This window comes from Centruroides vittatus, unplaced genomic scaffold, assembly GCF_030686945.1.
Source record: "Centruroides vittatus isolate TY-2023 unplaced genomic scaffold, ASM3068694v2 contig_426, whole genome shotgun sequence".
NCBI lineage: Eukaryota > Metazoa > Arthropoda > Arachnida > Scorpiones > Buthidae > Centruroides > Centruroides vittatus.
The window spans coordinates 852,196-865,869 of record NW_027122232.1 but is presented as its reverse complement, the minus strand read 5'-3'; the positions used below and the strand labels follow the sequence as shown (position 1 = coordinate 865,869).

Genomic DNA, 13,674 nt, shown 5'->3' with positions numbered 1-13,674 from the left:
ATGGGTTCAGGGCTAAGCAGAACCAGAGAGGACTCAAGGAATCTCCTTGAAAAATTCCTCGCCTAATAAAAATTTGGTTTGTTTGTATGGAAGTGTTACTAACCCTGAGATGTAGTGTTGTTCTCCAGTGCTGCATAGTGTTTTGAAAGAATGCAATGAGTGATGGATGTATTTTGTACATGTGTAGAATATGTAGCAGCCAACTGTGTGGAACACTGTCGAATGCTTTTCTGTAGTCTATATATGCCATGTGTATGTTTCTGTGTTGTTTGTGTGCTTGCCGTAGAATGACTGAATCTATGAGTAACTGTTCTTTGCATCCCCTGTGGTTTCTACGGAAACCTTTTGTTGTTCCGTAAGAATGTCGTGTTCTTCAACATGTTTGTATATTTTGTTTGCGATACAGGATGTCAATAATTTGTAGAGTGTTGGAAGACATGTAATTGGTCTGTATTGTGTGGGGTCTGTGGTATTGTTGTTTTTAGGTTTCATGTAGGTGATGCCCTGAGTAAGAAAATTTGGCATGTCTTGTGGATTGATGATGATGTGTGTTAGGTGTTTAGCTAGTTCCTGGTGCAGTGATGTAAACTTTTTGTACCAGAAATTGTGAATATTGTCTACACCAGGTGTCTTCCAGTTGTGTGCTCTGTTAACAGTGTATTGGAAATCATGTATGTTTATTTTAGCACAGGGCATAGTTGGTATGTTGTGCAAGTTTCTGTTCTCCTCCTCGATCCAGCCTGCATCAGCATTGTGCGTGACAGCACTGGACCAAAGAGAAGACCAATATGTTGTGAGTTCTTCTTCTGTTGGTGTGCCACTGTGCTGTGTATCAGTGTTTGCTTTGTTATTAATTTGTCTGTAAAAGAGTTTTTCATTGTTTGTAAATAATTTATTTTGTTGTTTTCGTAGTGTACATGTTTTGCATCGTTTGAGTCTACGTGCTTTGGCAGCAAGTTTTTGTTTTAGTGTATCAATGTATTCTGTAATTTGTGTGTTGTGATGTTCGTGTTTTGAGTGTTTTTATTTTCTTGAAAATGTTTTTGAGCTGTTTCCTTAAAATTAGATGAGTATTTAGATTATTAAAAAATATTTGTAGCTGCCAGTTTAAAAAATCCAGCAAGGAGTTGCTTAACTTTTCCGGTAACATTTGGTGGCGCATAAGATATAAAAAAAGTCGAGATTTTTGATAATTGTTCTTGTTTGTTAGATTGGTAGAAAATCGCTGCTCTACTTTTTCTAATTAATATGGCTGGAAAAAAGAAAAAAGTGGAAGAATATCAAGTATTTAGAATCCAATGTAGCTGTTTCAAATTTAAAGGTATTTTCAGTGTGTTTAATATGCCAAGAAAAGATTTCTGACAACAGAAAAATCAAATGTACAAAAGCATTTTTTTAAAATAAACATACAGCATTTGCAAACACTTATCGAGAGGAAGAAGAAAGAAGAAAGGCAGTAGAACTTCAGCGTAAAATGAAATTAAGTAAATGTACATTTTCAAACTGAATAAAATCAAGTAACAATAAAACTGCTGCTAGTTTTGTTGCCGCTCTAGAAATAGCGAAACGGGGAAAGCCATTTACAGACGAATCTTGCGATGTAAATGGCATTGCACAAATTGTATTTGTTAACTCTGACAGACCACAGGAAGAGTTACTTGATATACTGCCACTTACAGGACAAACTCATCAATGTGACGATATAGAATCTGCTGTTATCAATGGTTTGAAAAGTAAAAATATTGATATTAATAAAATAATATCAATTGCAACCAATAGAGCACCAAGTACGAAAGGTGAAAAGAAAGGTGTTGTTTCTATGTTTAAAGAACAAATTTTGCATGACGTTTTTTCTTTTCACTGCATAATCCATCAAGACGCACTTTGTTCGCAAACTTTTACGAAGGAAATAATGTTAGTTACGGAACCGGCTGTACAAATTGCAAACAAAATAATGGAAACGACCACTATATCGTTGACAATTTTGTGAACTTCTTAATGAAGTCTGTAGCCAATATTCTGATCTTATTTATACAATAAAGTAAGGTGGCTTTCCAGAGCAGCAGTGTTAATGCCATTTGCTGCTTATATTGAAGAGATAAAATTATTTTTAACTGAAAAAAATCTTGAATACATTGAGCTCAATAATCACGATTGGTTACAAACATTTTATTTTATGATTTCATCATTTCATCATTTCATCATTTATGATTTCATCATATGTCTGATTTCATCATTTCAATATAACAACTAGCTACCAACTATTGGCAGTTGTTGCTAGTTCCTCAACCAAGCCATTCGTTTTCCTTGTGCTTCAAATTTCGGATTCACTTAAATACGTCGTTTTATTATATCGTTGGATACATCATTTTAGGTATCTCTATGGGTACATAATCCTTCTCGCCTGCAACCATAATATCAACTGTTGACCTCTGAACTAAGACTATCTAAGAATAAGAACTATCATCTGGAACTTTCTTCTTTTCGACCGGCAAGCACCCAATCTCCAACTCCTCTACAAGGTATTTATCACCCCGCGTGCTCAAATGTAAACTCTCTCTCTCTTGCGATCATATCTCTATAGTTGTTCCGTTATACTGTGTATCGTATGTTTTTCTCAAATAAACGGTTATTTGTTGGTTTAATTAGAATCCGAATGCACTTCCAACCCGACGTCTCACGGTCTCCGTCCCTAATTCGATCACCCGTGCATGTGGTTGCTCGTGTGACCTACTTTTAAAACAAACCTCGCCGCCGTGGCTCATGGATCGACGAGACTCAATGGTGTTAGTCCCGACGAGGCATCAAAGAGGTGCCGACTCTCCGGTCACATTATTCTTTCTGCCTAAAGGCACTAATAAGCCTCTTTTTCGTGCCCAGTATAAGTCTGACCAGACTCTTAGTGAGAAAAATATCTAGTAATGGACAGAGGCGTACGTGTCTGCATCAAATTATGAAAATCTCAGATTCTACTACACAAGCAGTTCCTTAAAATACGCGACTAACGGCATTACTACTTTAGCCACTACCATTAATACATTAACACATAATAATAATAATCTAAAACTCTTACCTGTTATAATGAAATTCTACGTCGTAACTTTCTCCTTTATATATATTATGAAAAATGCTATTGAATTTGACAAATATCTTTGTTTCATCAATCTGAAATAGACAAATCTCATATTACTTTTAAGTTTATTTATTCCGTATAGAATATATTAAAAACAAAAATTATAGTATGGTACCAAATTCTATATATAATTAATATACATTTATTTAAACATATGCTTAAAATTTATTTAAAGTGACATTCCACGTAGCTCAAAAATCTTTTAGAAATAATAATGGTAAAAAAAGCAGTCTGCTTCGGTTCCAATATCAAAATATTCATTTTTGAATTCTAATACAAAAATTCCTTATAGGTTTTTTACACCGTAGCACGTACCTTGTGAATAAATCCTTCGTATACCGGATTGGATTTCTCTACCGGGTCGCTGGCCGTAATTCTGTCGCCTATGAATAGCATGGGCCTGTTTTCTGCCAGTCCCGGTACCTCTAACGTTAAATACTCATTGCAAGGTTGAAAACAAACCTAAAGAAGCCAAAAAGTATTATTACCAAACTGAATTTTAAGATTGGTGTTACTGTTTATCAAACAATATATCATACCTGATCCATACTAAAGTCTTTCCTGTCCATATTTATTTGTATTTCTTCAAGATGAAGCAGTGTGTGAAATTTCTCTTTATAATTTGTTACAGATAACTCCTAATTTTTTAAATAAACTTAATTAATCACAAATAAATTCGTATTAAATAAAATTACGTAATGCACGGTATATTTTCGTAACGAACCTCTGCGAGAACGGACACGTTACGCACGGCGTGTTTTCCTTCCAGAACGACGCTCTGCAATTCTTCCGGAATGGGAAAGGTCCGCAGTTTTCGAGAGAATCGACTTTTAACCCTATTAAAGTTAAGTGCAAAGATTAACGTCAAATGCTAATCAAAATCTCGTGTAAAAGTTAGACAATATTACGAACCCGCGAGGTCTCTCTCCCGGTATCACACAACCCGATGCTTCTCTAAAATGTTTTGGTCTATTAACGAACAAGTGTCTAGGTATAGAAGTTGCGTCGGACAAAGGCAGATCCTGATTTGGATCTTCGACTTTCACTTTTAGAATTTTTTCTATGGTAAATCCTTCAAATTCGAAAAGCATAAGCTGTTCACTCCAACCTAGTTGACTATAGAATGAAATTTTTTATTATTAGACTTTCATCTCTAGTATTTAATAGTTCTATTAATAACATCAATAATTTGTAAATCAATTGCCATAATAAAGTTAATAAGTAAACTAACCTTGCAATGCAGGTCACATTTACGTCGAAGGGCTCGTTCGGAGAAATTAATATTGGATAATCCAGATTTTCGTCGACTTTAAACTGAGTGGTGCCGTGATAATTTTCGTTTGGCCTGCATGATAGCAATACGCAAGGCAAGCAACTCGTATTACTGTAGAAGGGAATCAATTTTTAGTGTTACTGCAATAAAATAAATATACGAAATCGAAACATTTTTCCAAATTTCAATACACGTACCTGAATAAAGCCGGTAAACATTTCTTGTCGCCCAAATTAACGGTGCCGAAATTTCCGTCGAAAGATATTTCTATTTCGTCTTCGTCGCAAAGTAACGAGTCGACGCGTTGCTCCGTCGACGGCGATATCGTGCACCTTTACAAAAATTGAAAATCATTGATAATTTGTATTCGAGTTATAACAATAATAATTATAGTAATAAATTAATCTAATATTAAGTTTTAGAATAATCTATCCACACATTTTCTTTTAATATGCTGGAATTGAACACATATGTTTAATATATTCAGTTTTTAGGTTAAATTGCTATGAAATATAATGACTTTTAAGTTATTGCTATTCCATCTAGCTCCGGATGACCTATCGATACGGTTTAATCCCTGGTATCCAATTAACTGATCAGAAAAAAATTAATCCCCAAATGAAAAGACAGAAGAAGAATCAAAATTTATATATTTTACCTTGAACGTTCCAGTTAGAAAAGTCAAATGCACTGGGTCCTTTCTAACTTGTGTGTTAGTGCAAGTGCATTGTCAGAACAGGATTAAGTAAATGATAAAAGAAGGATTTTGCAAAATAACCAAATTCTCGTGAAGTAAAACCTCAAAGAAGACACTTGATCTCAATCGGTATTTGTTCTCTTCCCCACCAAAAATGATGATTATGAAAGAATATCTGTTTACGGAACATCTACCTAAAAGCAAACTTAGCCGAATTGGATATCTTCTACAGTTTAAACAGTCTACTGCAAGTTATCTTCCTCTAACATCACTAACCATTTATTAAAATTTTCAACTACATTCACATAATACTGCAACAAAAATTAAATACAAATGTTCTCCACTGGGATGCAAATTCCATCATGCAACAAAATTTAAATAATTTTTCTTAATTCATCTGGAAAATTTTCCAACTAAAAGCTTGTGGTATGATGCTTTCCCAAACTATGAAACTCTGAATATATCAATTATCTTTTCATTTTATTATCAATTAATTTAATTAACAATACACTCCGACACTGAATTCTTTACAGACAAAGCCACAAAATTAGCATCGTTAATTATTATCTTATCAATTAGCATTGTATTAATGTAAAAAATATTCAAATTTGCATGTCTTTCGGCTATAATTGAAGATACAACTCTCCAAAATCATTTTTAAAATATTCATTCATTTATTGTTTTCTACAAATCTTTCTGTATAAAGACAACGATCTATCTATAATATTTATATATAAATGATTAACATGAAAGTTTCTTACCCTTTCACTTCTACTTTCTTTACGCTAATTGCTCTCCACTTGTATTTCGTTGCGTTACTTTCTACGGCTTCTACGTCGACCAGATCTCCGCATTTTGGAATAAAATTATCCAAACAGACGCCTTTGGTAAAAAATACCTACGAAATGAAGAGTATTTACATAAATAAATAAATAAATAAATCTCTTCTCAAATAATATCTCGTTTAAAATAATTACCTTGTGGTCGACGATTCCGCAACCGTTGCGTATCGGCTCTGTAATTTTGCCTTCCGATATTTTCCATTTTCTCAGAGGACGAATAATATATTTTTTGTCGTCTGTTAATTCTACTTCAACCCAATCGCCTTTCTTTGCTGAATATTCTTTTGTTATTTTCTGTGAGAAATTCAATTATATTAGTAAAACTACTAGTCAACCTGAACTGTGCAATTTCACGCAGAAAAATGGTTGTGAAAATGCACATATTTTTACAAATTTAAAGCTATTTCTCCTTAGTCACGCAATGTTTTAATGTATTTTTAGTTAGATGATTTTGTTCTTACTCTTAATCACTATTAGAGACAAAATATCAAAAAAATAATAACCAATTCTGTTTGATTTCTTTTATGCTTACTCATCTTTCACTACAAAGACATCTGCTCTATGTTTTCTTTCTAATACAATGATTCTGAAAGCACGGTCCATAGACCACTAGTAGGTTGCGAGCATGCACCGGGTGGTCCACAGAAAAATTATTCCGTTAGAATTCTCTCCAATTTAGCCAAAGCGAATGTTTTTGTACGCATCATACATTTCTAACATTAGTTTACTAAATAGATAAATTATTCTGACAAACGTCTAATGTGATATTTATAAACCGAAATGTGAATAGGAGCATAGATTGTGCCCGGTTCATTTATGACTTAGTTTAAGTGGTCTGCAGATCAAATAACTGCAAACCACTGCTCTAACACACTGTTCTTGTTAAACTCTTTCTATTCACAGATAAAATGTGCACTTTTACTTATACCTACCAATGACCAAGTTCATAATAAGGCGACTTAGTGATAAAGAATAGGGCCTGCCATATCCGAGTAAAATAATCAATACAAATTTCTGAACTCATAGGACTCAAATTCACGAAATACCAAGATAACATCTTAACCAACTCTCGCATCTATTTTCTTGTCATATTTGCCGCTATTTGCCTATAGGTTTCTTTGTATTTCACCAAAGGAAAGGAAGATAATTTGAAATAAGACAATGTAATACGAATAGAAAATACACTGTTAGTATGTTTTCTACTCCTTCTAATGCAAATTAGCTCACATTCAGCCCAATGTCAAATAATAGTCCTACAGTATTCCATAATTGCAAGTTTATAGCCAATAAAGAAATTAAACTGAAGGAGATAAGAAAATGACAATTTTGAATATAAAATTTATTAGAATTACAACATCTAAAGAAAGGCAAATAAAATAAAAGCATTAATTTAGTTATAACACAGTAATGTATAAATTCAATAAAATAAATGAATGACACAGTTTTAAGCAAAAAGATGATCACAAATTGAACTAAGTACCTTTATAGTACAGAAATATTTTCTTTTAAATGCAATAGCAACTAACAAATGTTCAAATATCTTAATTGATTATATTTTGAGACTGGATAGACTACGTATTCTATCAGCTCATTGTATAGTGTAATAATACATTTACCAGTATACTTTTTATACTTAATGAACATAATAATAAATTAAGTATATCATTATCATATTCACTTCAATGTAAAATACCATCAAAACTAAGCTGCATCTTAATTTCTACAATTTTATCCATAGGATTTTTTTGTTTAATTTGGCAATTGTAGACAAATTTAAGTCAATAGAACCAATTGTTTTGACATAAATTGGTTTGGTGTTTATTGTACAATAAAGTAAATTATATATCATCTATAAATTATATATCATAAATTATATAATCTTCTCTGGTATCAAAGTCGCAAACGTCTTCATTTTCCTTGTTAGGTTCTAAATCGTCACTGGATTTAATGCTCGTATTTAATAAGCGATCGTCGTCGGTGCTCTTTAAAGCATCACAAATGCAAAACCTCTCGAAAGAATACTGCATAACTTTTTCTGGGATTTTCATTCAAGTATTTATAATGTCACAGTAACAGACTAACAATACAAAGCTAAGATTACCTCTTAAATATTTGCTATTAGGATTATTGGTCTAATAAAATTATTGTAACAATACAATGGAATCAGTAAGTTCTAGTAATAGAAAAATAAGACCCATGGCATTAGAATTTCCTAATTATGATGTATCAAATCATATCTAAGACAAACAATTTCCAGAAAACTTGAAAAAAGTCTCTTACATTCAACTAGATACACTTTACTTTGGGCTGCAATTTGAAAAAATTATACGCCTACAAATTCCCACTGCCGTCCATCCATCTTTCATTAATCTCGAGAACAGAGTTATATAGACGAAATGCGAGACCTTACGGGAAAGATTTATCTACGTTAGAACTTCCGACGCAAACACGAAGTGGTGTTATTTCAATTCAAAATTTCCCCAGATAGATGACCGGCACGACTTTATTCTTAAAGGAAAACTGTGACGTACGGTAGCGAGCCACTACTAATTTGAGGTAGAGAGCAAATTTCAACCCGGCATAATTCCTCGTTATGTCTTTATCCAACCTCATACATCACAAATTTTAATTGATAAATCTTAAAGTTGATTATGTTATATATTTAATGAAATATAATATTTTTCAAATGCTATTCATACACAATACTACAAATATATAATAAAAAACTTACCTTAACAGATATTTCAAGGGTATGGTTAAATATTACTTTATATTTATTCATACGGGTAATATTAGCAGTAATAGTTTTCTTTTCTTTTAGTTCGGTTTCAAAGCACTTTATTTCAAACGTCGAACCGTTCCCCTTGCCGGTTTCCGACTCGGAACTTTTAAAAGACTCTTTTTCGTAATTTTCATCCGAGCTTTTCGAATCAAAGGATTTAATGTCCGACAATAATGCAGAGAATGTCTTATCGATCTATTTAAAAAACAAATAAAATGATATTTTTATATTGTTAGTTACAAAAGCAACAAACATTTTAAAACTTCATTAAAATTTTACTCAAAAATCAAATTTTAATTAAAGAGTTGATAGATTCTCAGAAATTTTGTTTCACTTTAATGTATATAATCAAACCTCTACTTAGCACCACTCTTTGTTTGCTTCTGAAATTAGAACTGAATTGAGTGTGACGACAAATTAAAGTATTTCAAACAATAAGAATTACAAATGGTAACAAACTCCACACACAAATTTCAAATATGATTTGATAATAACAGTTTGGTTTGATACAGTTTGAGTTATTGATAGATTGATACTATTTCCTTTCTTCGTCAACATTTCCGAAACATGTTTTAAATAGTCACAAAACTCTTCTGTTAAAATTCCAACCACAAATGTTTCAAACTTGATAATAAAGGCAGTTTTTGCTATTAATACTAAAATATCAACTGCATTATGCCAGAACACAGATATTCTTTCAATTTACAATTAATGGACCTATCACTAATTAAGAATAGACTAATCACTAACTAATTAATCATTTCATTAAAAAAGAACACTTCAGCTGTATTATTTGGATTCTAGAGTCAATCTATTACGTTTCGGCACAAGAAATGTTTACCACATTAATTCATCACAATCATTTAATAACAATCTTACTTAACATCATCTTATCGCAGCAGCAATCTGTAACAATAAATTGTTCCACCTTGTTCATAAAATGTGCTATTTATTAATGATTACCTGACACTACATTTCTTTTAAATCACAGATAAAAGAACTGGATCCCGAACTGGATTTGAAGTGTTAGCTAACAGTGTAAAGATTATTTAAAATGAAAAAGAATTAATATTAAAAGACAATTACACAAACACTTCGTGACTACAAAAGTTCCTTTATACAGTGGAATAAATTTAAATAATGAAATAAAAATCGATGGCACGTGGAAACTCATAATACACAAGCAAATTTCTGAAAACAACAGTACTGTATCCCTTTAGTGTTTAGTGTAATGTTACTTTCCCTTCAAGGTGGAGTGCTTTGCAGTGAAGTGACGGTGATGAAATGCATATTGAAAGACGACCATGAAAGAAAGTCAAGGTATTACTACGGAAGAAGCGTAACATCGCTTTTCTTATTAAAATTCGCGGGTTTCGTTGTAGAATGTTACGGTATTACCGAAAACGTAACAAATGCAATATTTATCAAACTGTGGTTCGCGGTCACATCGACGTCGGAAAAGGTGCGGGAAAACACGTCAGAAACGTCACGTGACCCAGATGAGCCACATTCCCGGGCAGTCACGTGAACGAGTGAGCCTTTCTACGCTTCCGCCATCGACGCGATACTCCACGACGAAAACCGGCTTAAGCAATGGCGGGCCGAACGGTGCACGGCCGATAAGTAGTCCCACGGCGTTTTTTATATGGATCGGCGTCGAATAATTCTGTGTGTTTTGCAAATATCACATAATATATCTGGTTTAGAAACCGAATTGAGAGGAAAAGCGACGCTCTACTTCTATACTGGTTACATCTTTTTAATAAAAAAACATTTGAAAAGAACTTTATATTTTAGTTAAAGATTCTTATATTTAGACCGAATGTGTTAGTTGCGTATTGTATAAAAGCTACAGCAAAAATCTTCAAATTTACAAGGCGAATATCAATTGCAAAATGTCTGTAAAAATATTAAAAGCAAAATGTTCCGTCGCTGCCGCACAGAAATAACGTAAATTTAAAAATTAATTTCATTTACAATTTGGAAATTTCAAAACAACTTTTAAACTTTTAATCGTTCTATATTTTTAATATTTATTAATTATAAGCGATTTCACATCCATTGAACTACCGGGCTTCTATTGTCTAATGTTATAACACGCATTTCCAGGTGCATTTATCGACACAACTTTAACAAAGAGTTAAATTGTTTCTTCCGTGTAAAAAATCTAGCAACGAGTTGCATTATTTTCCATTACTTTATAAAAACTGACTTTTATATTACAGAATTAGTCGTAATAAAATAGTGTGAAAAATTCCTAGGGTCAAATTTTATACAATTCCAATACTTTTCCTTCTTATATACACACAACAGCCGTGAGAGTAAAATACAATGCGTGTAAAGAGGGATAGGTCTATTTATAAGTGAGAACTAACGAGGGGCGTCACACCCGAAATGCATATTCTATAATAAATAAAGTCAATTTTTTACTCTTTACCTGTAAAGTTCCTTTATGATAAGCTCGTAATAAAAGCAAATTTATGTTAAATCCAGCAGATTGTTACTTTACTGGTATTTTATTACTTAGACAAATAATAATGATATTTACTACAAAACATTGATAACTATAGAATTTTAACTAGAAAAAAATAAATATATGGAGATAAATATAATAATTTAAATAACATAATACAGTGGTGCCTCGCACTTCGAATTCGATTCATTCCGGGATGCCCATTTGAACACCTTATCAAATTTTCCCATTAGAAAATAACGGTAAGCGACGGCCAGATACTAAACAATAGCCATTTCGATAAACTTACGGCAAAGACACATAAATTGAGGCAAAAATTATACAATTAGATGTCCTAATAACAAATTAATACTCGAAAATAATTGTTGTAAATACAACGAGAATTTCATTTAGACTATTGGTGGACGCGGCCACTTTCGACATCTTAAACATGGCCGCCATGTTGGCCTTTGTCGAAACGACCACCTTCTTTTTAGGCTTCCTTGTTTCTGAACACCTGGCGGATGCCATGATTAATAAGTAAAAGTTATATTGGGTCGGACAGATAGATTTTGCGTATTTTAGCAACTGTCGTAACTTATAACACAGAATCTGTGAAATTTAAGATGATATTGCTATTGTAAAATTATATTCTATGGAGCACCCAAAAGCTATCAGTGAAGTAAAACTACGTCAAGAAATTGTTTAAAATCGACGAATAACGCAATCAAACACTCCAAAAATAAAGTTAAACAGGGATTAGAAACAGGAACGTAACACTCCAGCAAGAGACGACTTGAATGCACATAGAATGGAAAATCCTGTCGTTCTTCGAGAACATTTTTTCCCCTCCAGACGAATTTTTGTGGAATTCGTCGTTCGAAGTACGAGGTACCATTATATATAAAATACGGGATGCGGCCCTCAGTGGCATAGCAAACATAACTGGCGCCCGGAGCCCGACACTTTATTAGCGCCCCCGCCCCCGGAGGCCCTATTTCTGACCGCGATACACGGTTTCATCGGAAGAAGGCTTGACCATAGTGTGTGATTTCAATAAGAACAAAAGGCAAATTCTTATTATTCATTAATAAATCCTTTTGTCCGTTACAAAAGTGTGAGTTGATTAAATTTTTCCCTTGATAAATTTCACAAATTTTATAAAATATTAATAAATTGGAAGAAATACCCTTTCGTTATTCGATCAAAATTACTAAAATAAAAATTTAACCATGATAAATGACACTATTGAATGCGCGTCTGCACTTTATAGTGTTTAGGAGACAATAAATTACAACTAGTTGAGGTACCGTAGCTGGCTTGACTCGACAAAGTTATATATTAAATAAAGCTATTGTTTTATCCGAAGTCAATTCTATATTCAATGTTCTTCTACGGAAATACAGACGCAAAAATGTTTATAAGAAAAAAATATACTTACCATTTCCACAACCATTTTGCAAAAAATTTATATCGTAGTAGAAGCTTGAACAAGCTACCAACACTGACGAGTTATAGAATGCGAATAGTTGTGTTTAGCTCAAATAACAAACTAGCCAATCAAATTTCACGTTACCAGCTCTAACATCCAATCAGCGACCAGAAATTAGCCTATTGTGTTTAAATTTCACGTTCCGCTTCACAATCCATTAGCAGAAATTTTACCGGATTTTGTTTTACTGGAATTGCAGGTTCGGGGACTGAATAATGGGTATCATTTGTCTAAATACATTTTCTGTTACTTAATTTTCGTGTTATTCAAAGAAAGGGATTAGGACCGTTTAGCCTCGGGAGATTCTCGACACATTTAAACAAAAAAAAATTTTAATAAATTAATAAAAATTATTGTAAAACAGAGGAATGGATTTTTTTCTAATAATTAATGTAATATATATTAATATAATATATATATAGTATTCTATATACTGTATATATAAATATTTGCCTGAGAAAAAGCAAGGCTACTGAGGTAACGTTTGCTCTTTGCCGTCCGATTTTTTAAAAAAATTCCCACGTTAGATTTTGACGATTTTGGTGTCGAAATGCTTAGCGAACCCTGGCGTGTCGATAAATTACTTTTTGGAAAATATAATTTACTCTGAGGAAAGATATATTCAAAAAACGAAAGTGTCGACTATCGCCACTTTGACGCTTAACACAAAAAAAGTAATTTGACATTTTTCGGTGCTGTTCTCTGAAATATAAAGCTACACAGTTGCTTGATATTTTTTCAGAGGTTGGTTTATTTTGGTTCAACTATGGAAAAGTAATCCGAGTTCTAAGAAAAAGAACCAGATTTACGTCCCGCGTTCCCACTAGATGGCGCCACGTTACCTAGATTGCTTCTGTCGTAACTCCACGGCAGGATTTAAACGAAGTGTCTTTTTTATCTGTACCTTTCTCCATGTCACCTTTCTAATATATATATATACAGTATAATATTAAACACTAAAATAGCGTGGTTTGTACCTCTAAAAAAAACAAAGTAATGAACA

At 32.8% G+C, this 13,674-nt stretch overlaps 1 protein-coding gene across 1 annotated transcript; it reads right to left on the bottom strand.

Moving 5' to 3' along the window:
• Positions 1-3,018: 3,018 nt before the first annotated feature.
• Positions 3,019-11,710, bottom strand: LOC136976909 (RNA helicase Mov10l1-like). The gene is made up of 12 exons (XM_067272280.1): positions 11,576-11,710; positions 8,677-8,922; positions 6,081-6,239; positions 5,865-6,001; positions 4,604-4,738; positions 4,365-4,517; positions 4,046-4,249; positions 3,858-3,969; positions 3,673-3,771; positions 3,449-3,595; positions 3,074-3,165; positions 3,019-3,025 (listed from the first exon to the last, which is right to left on the bottom strand). The coding sequence occupies exons 1-12, from the start codon at positions 11,708-11,710 to the stop codon at positions 3,019-3,021; spliced, it is 1,626 nt and encodes a 541-aa protein (XP_067128381.1).
• Between the last annotated feature and the right edge of the window lie 1,964 nt (positions 11,711-13,674).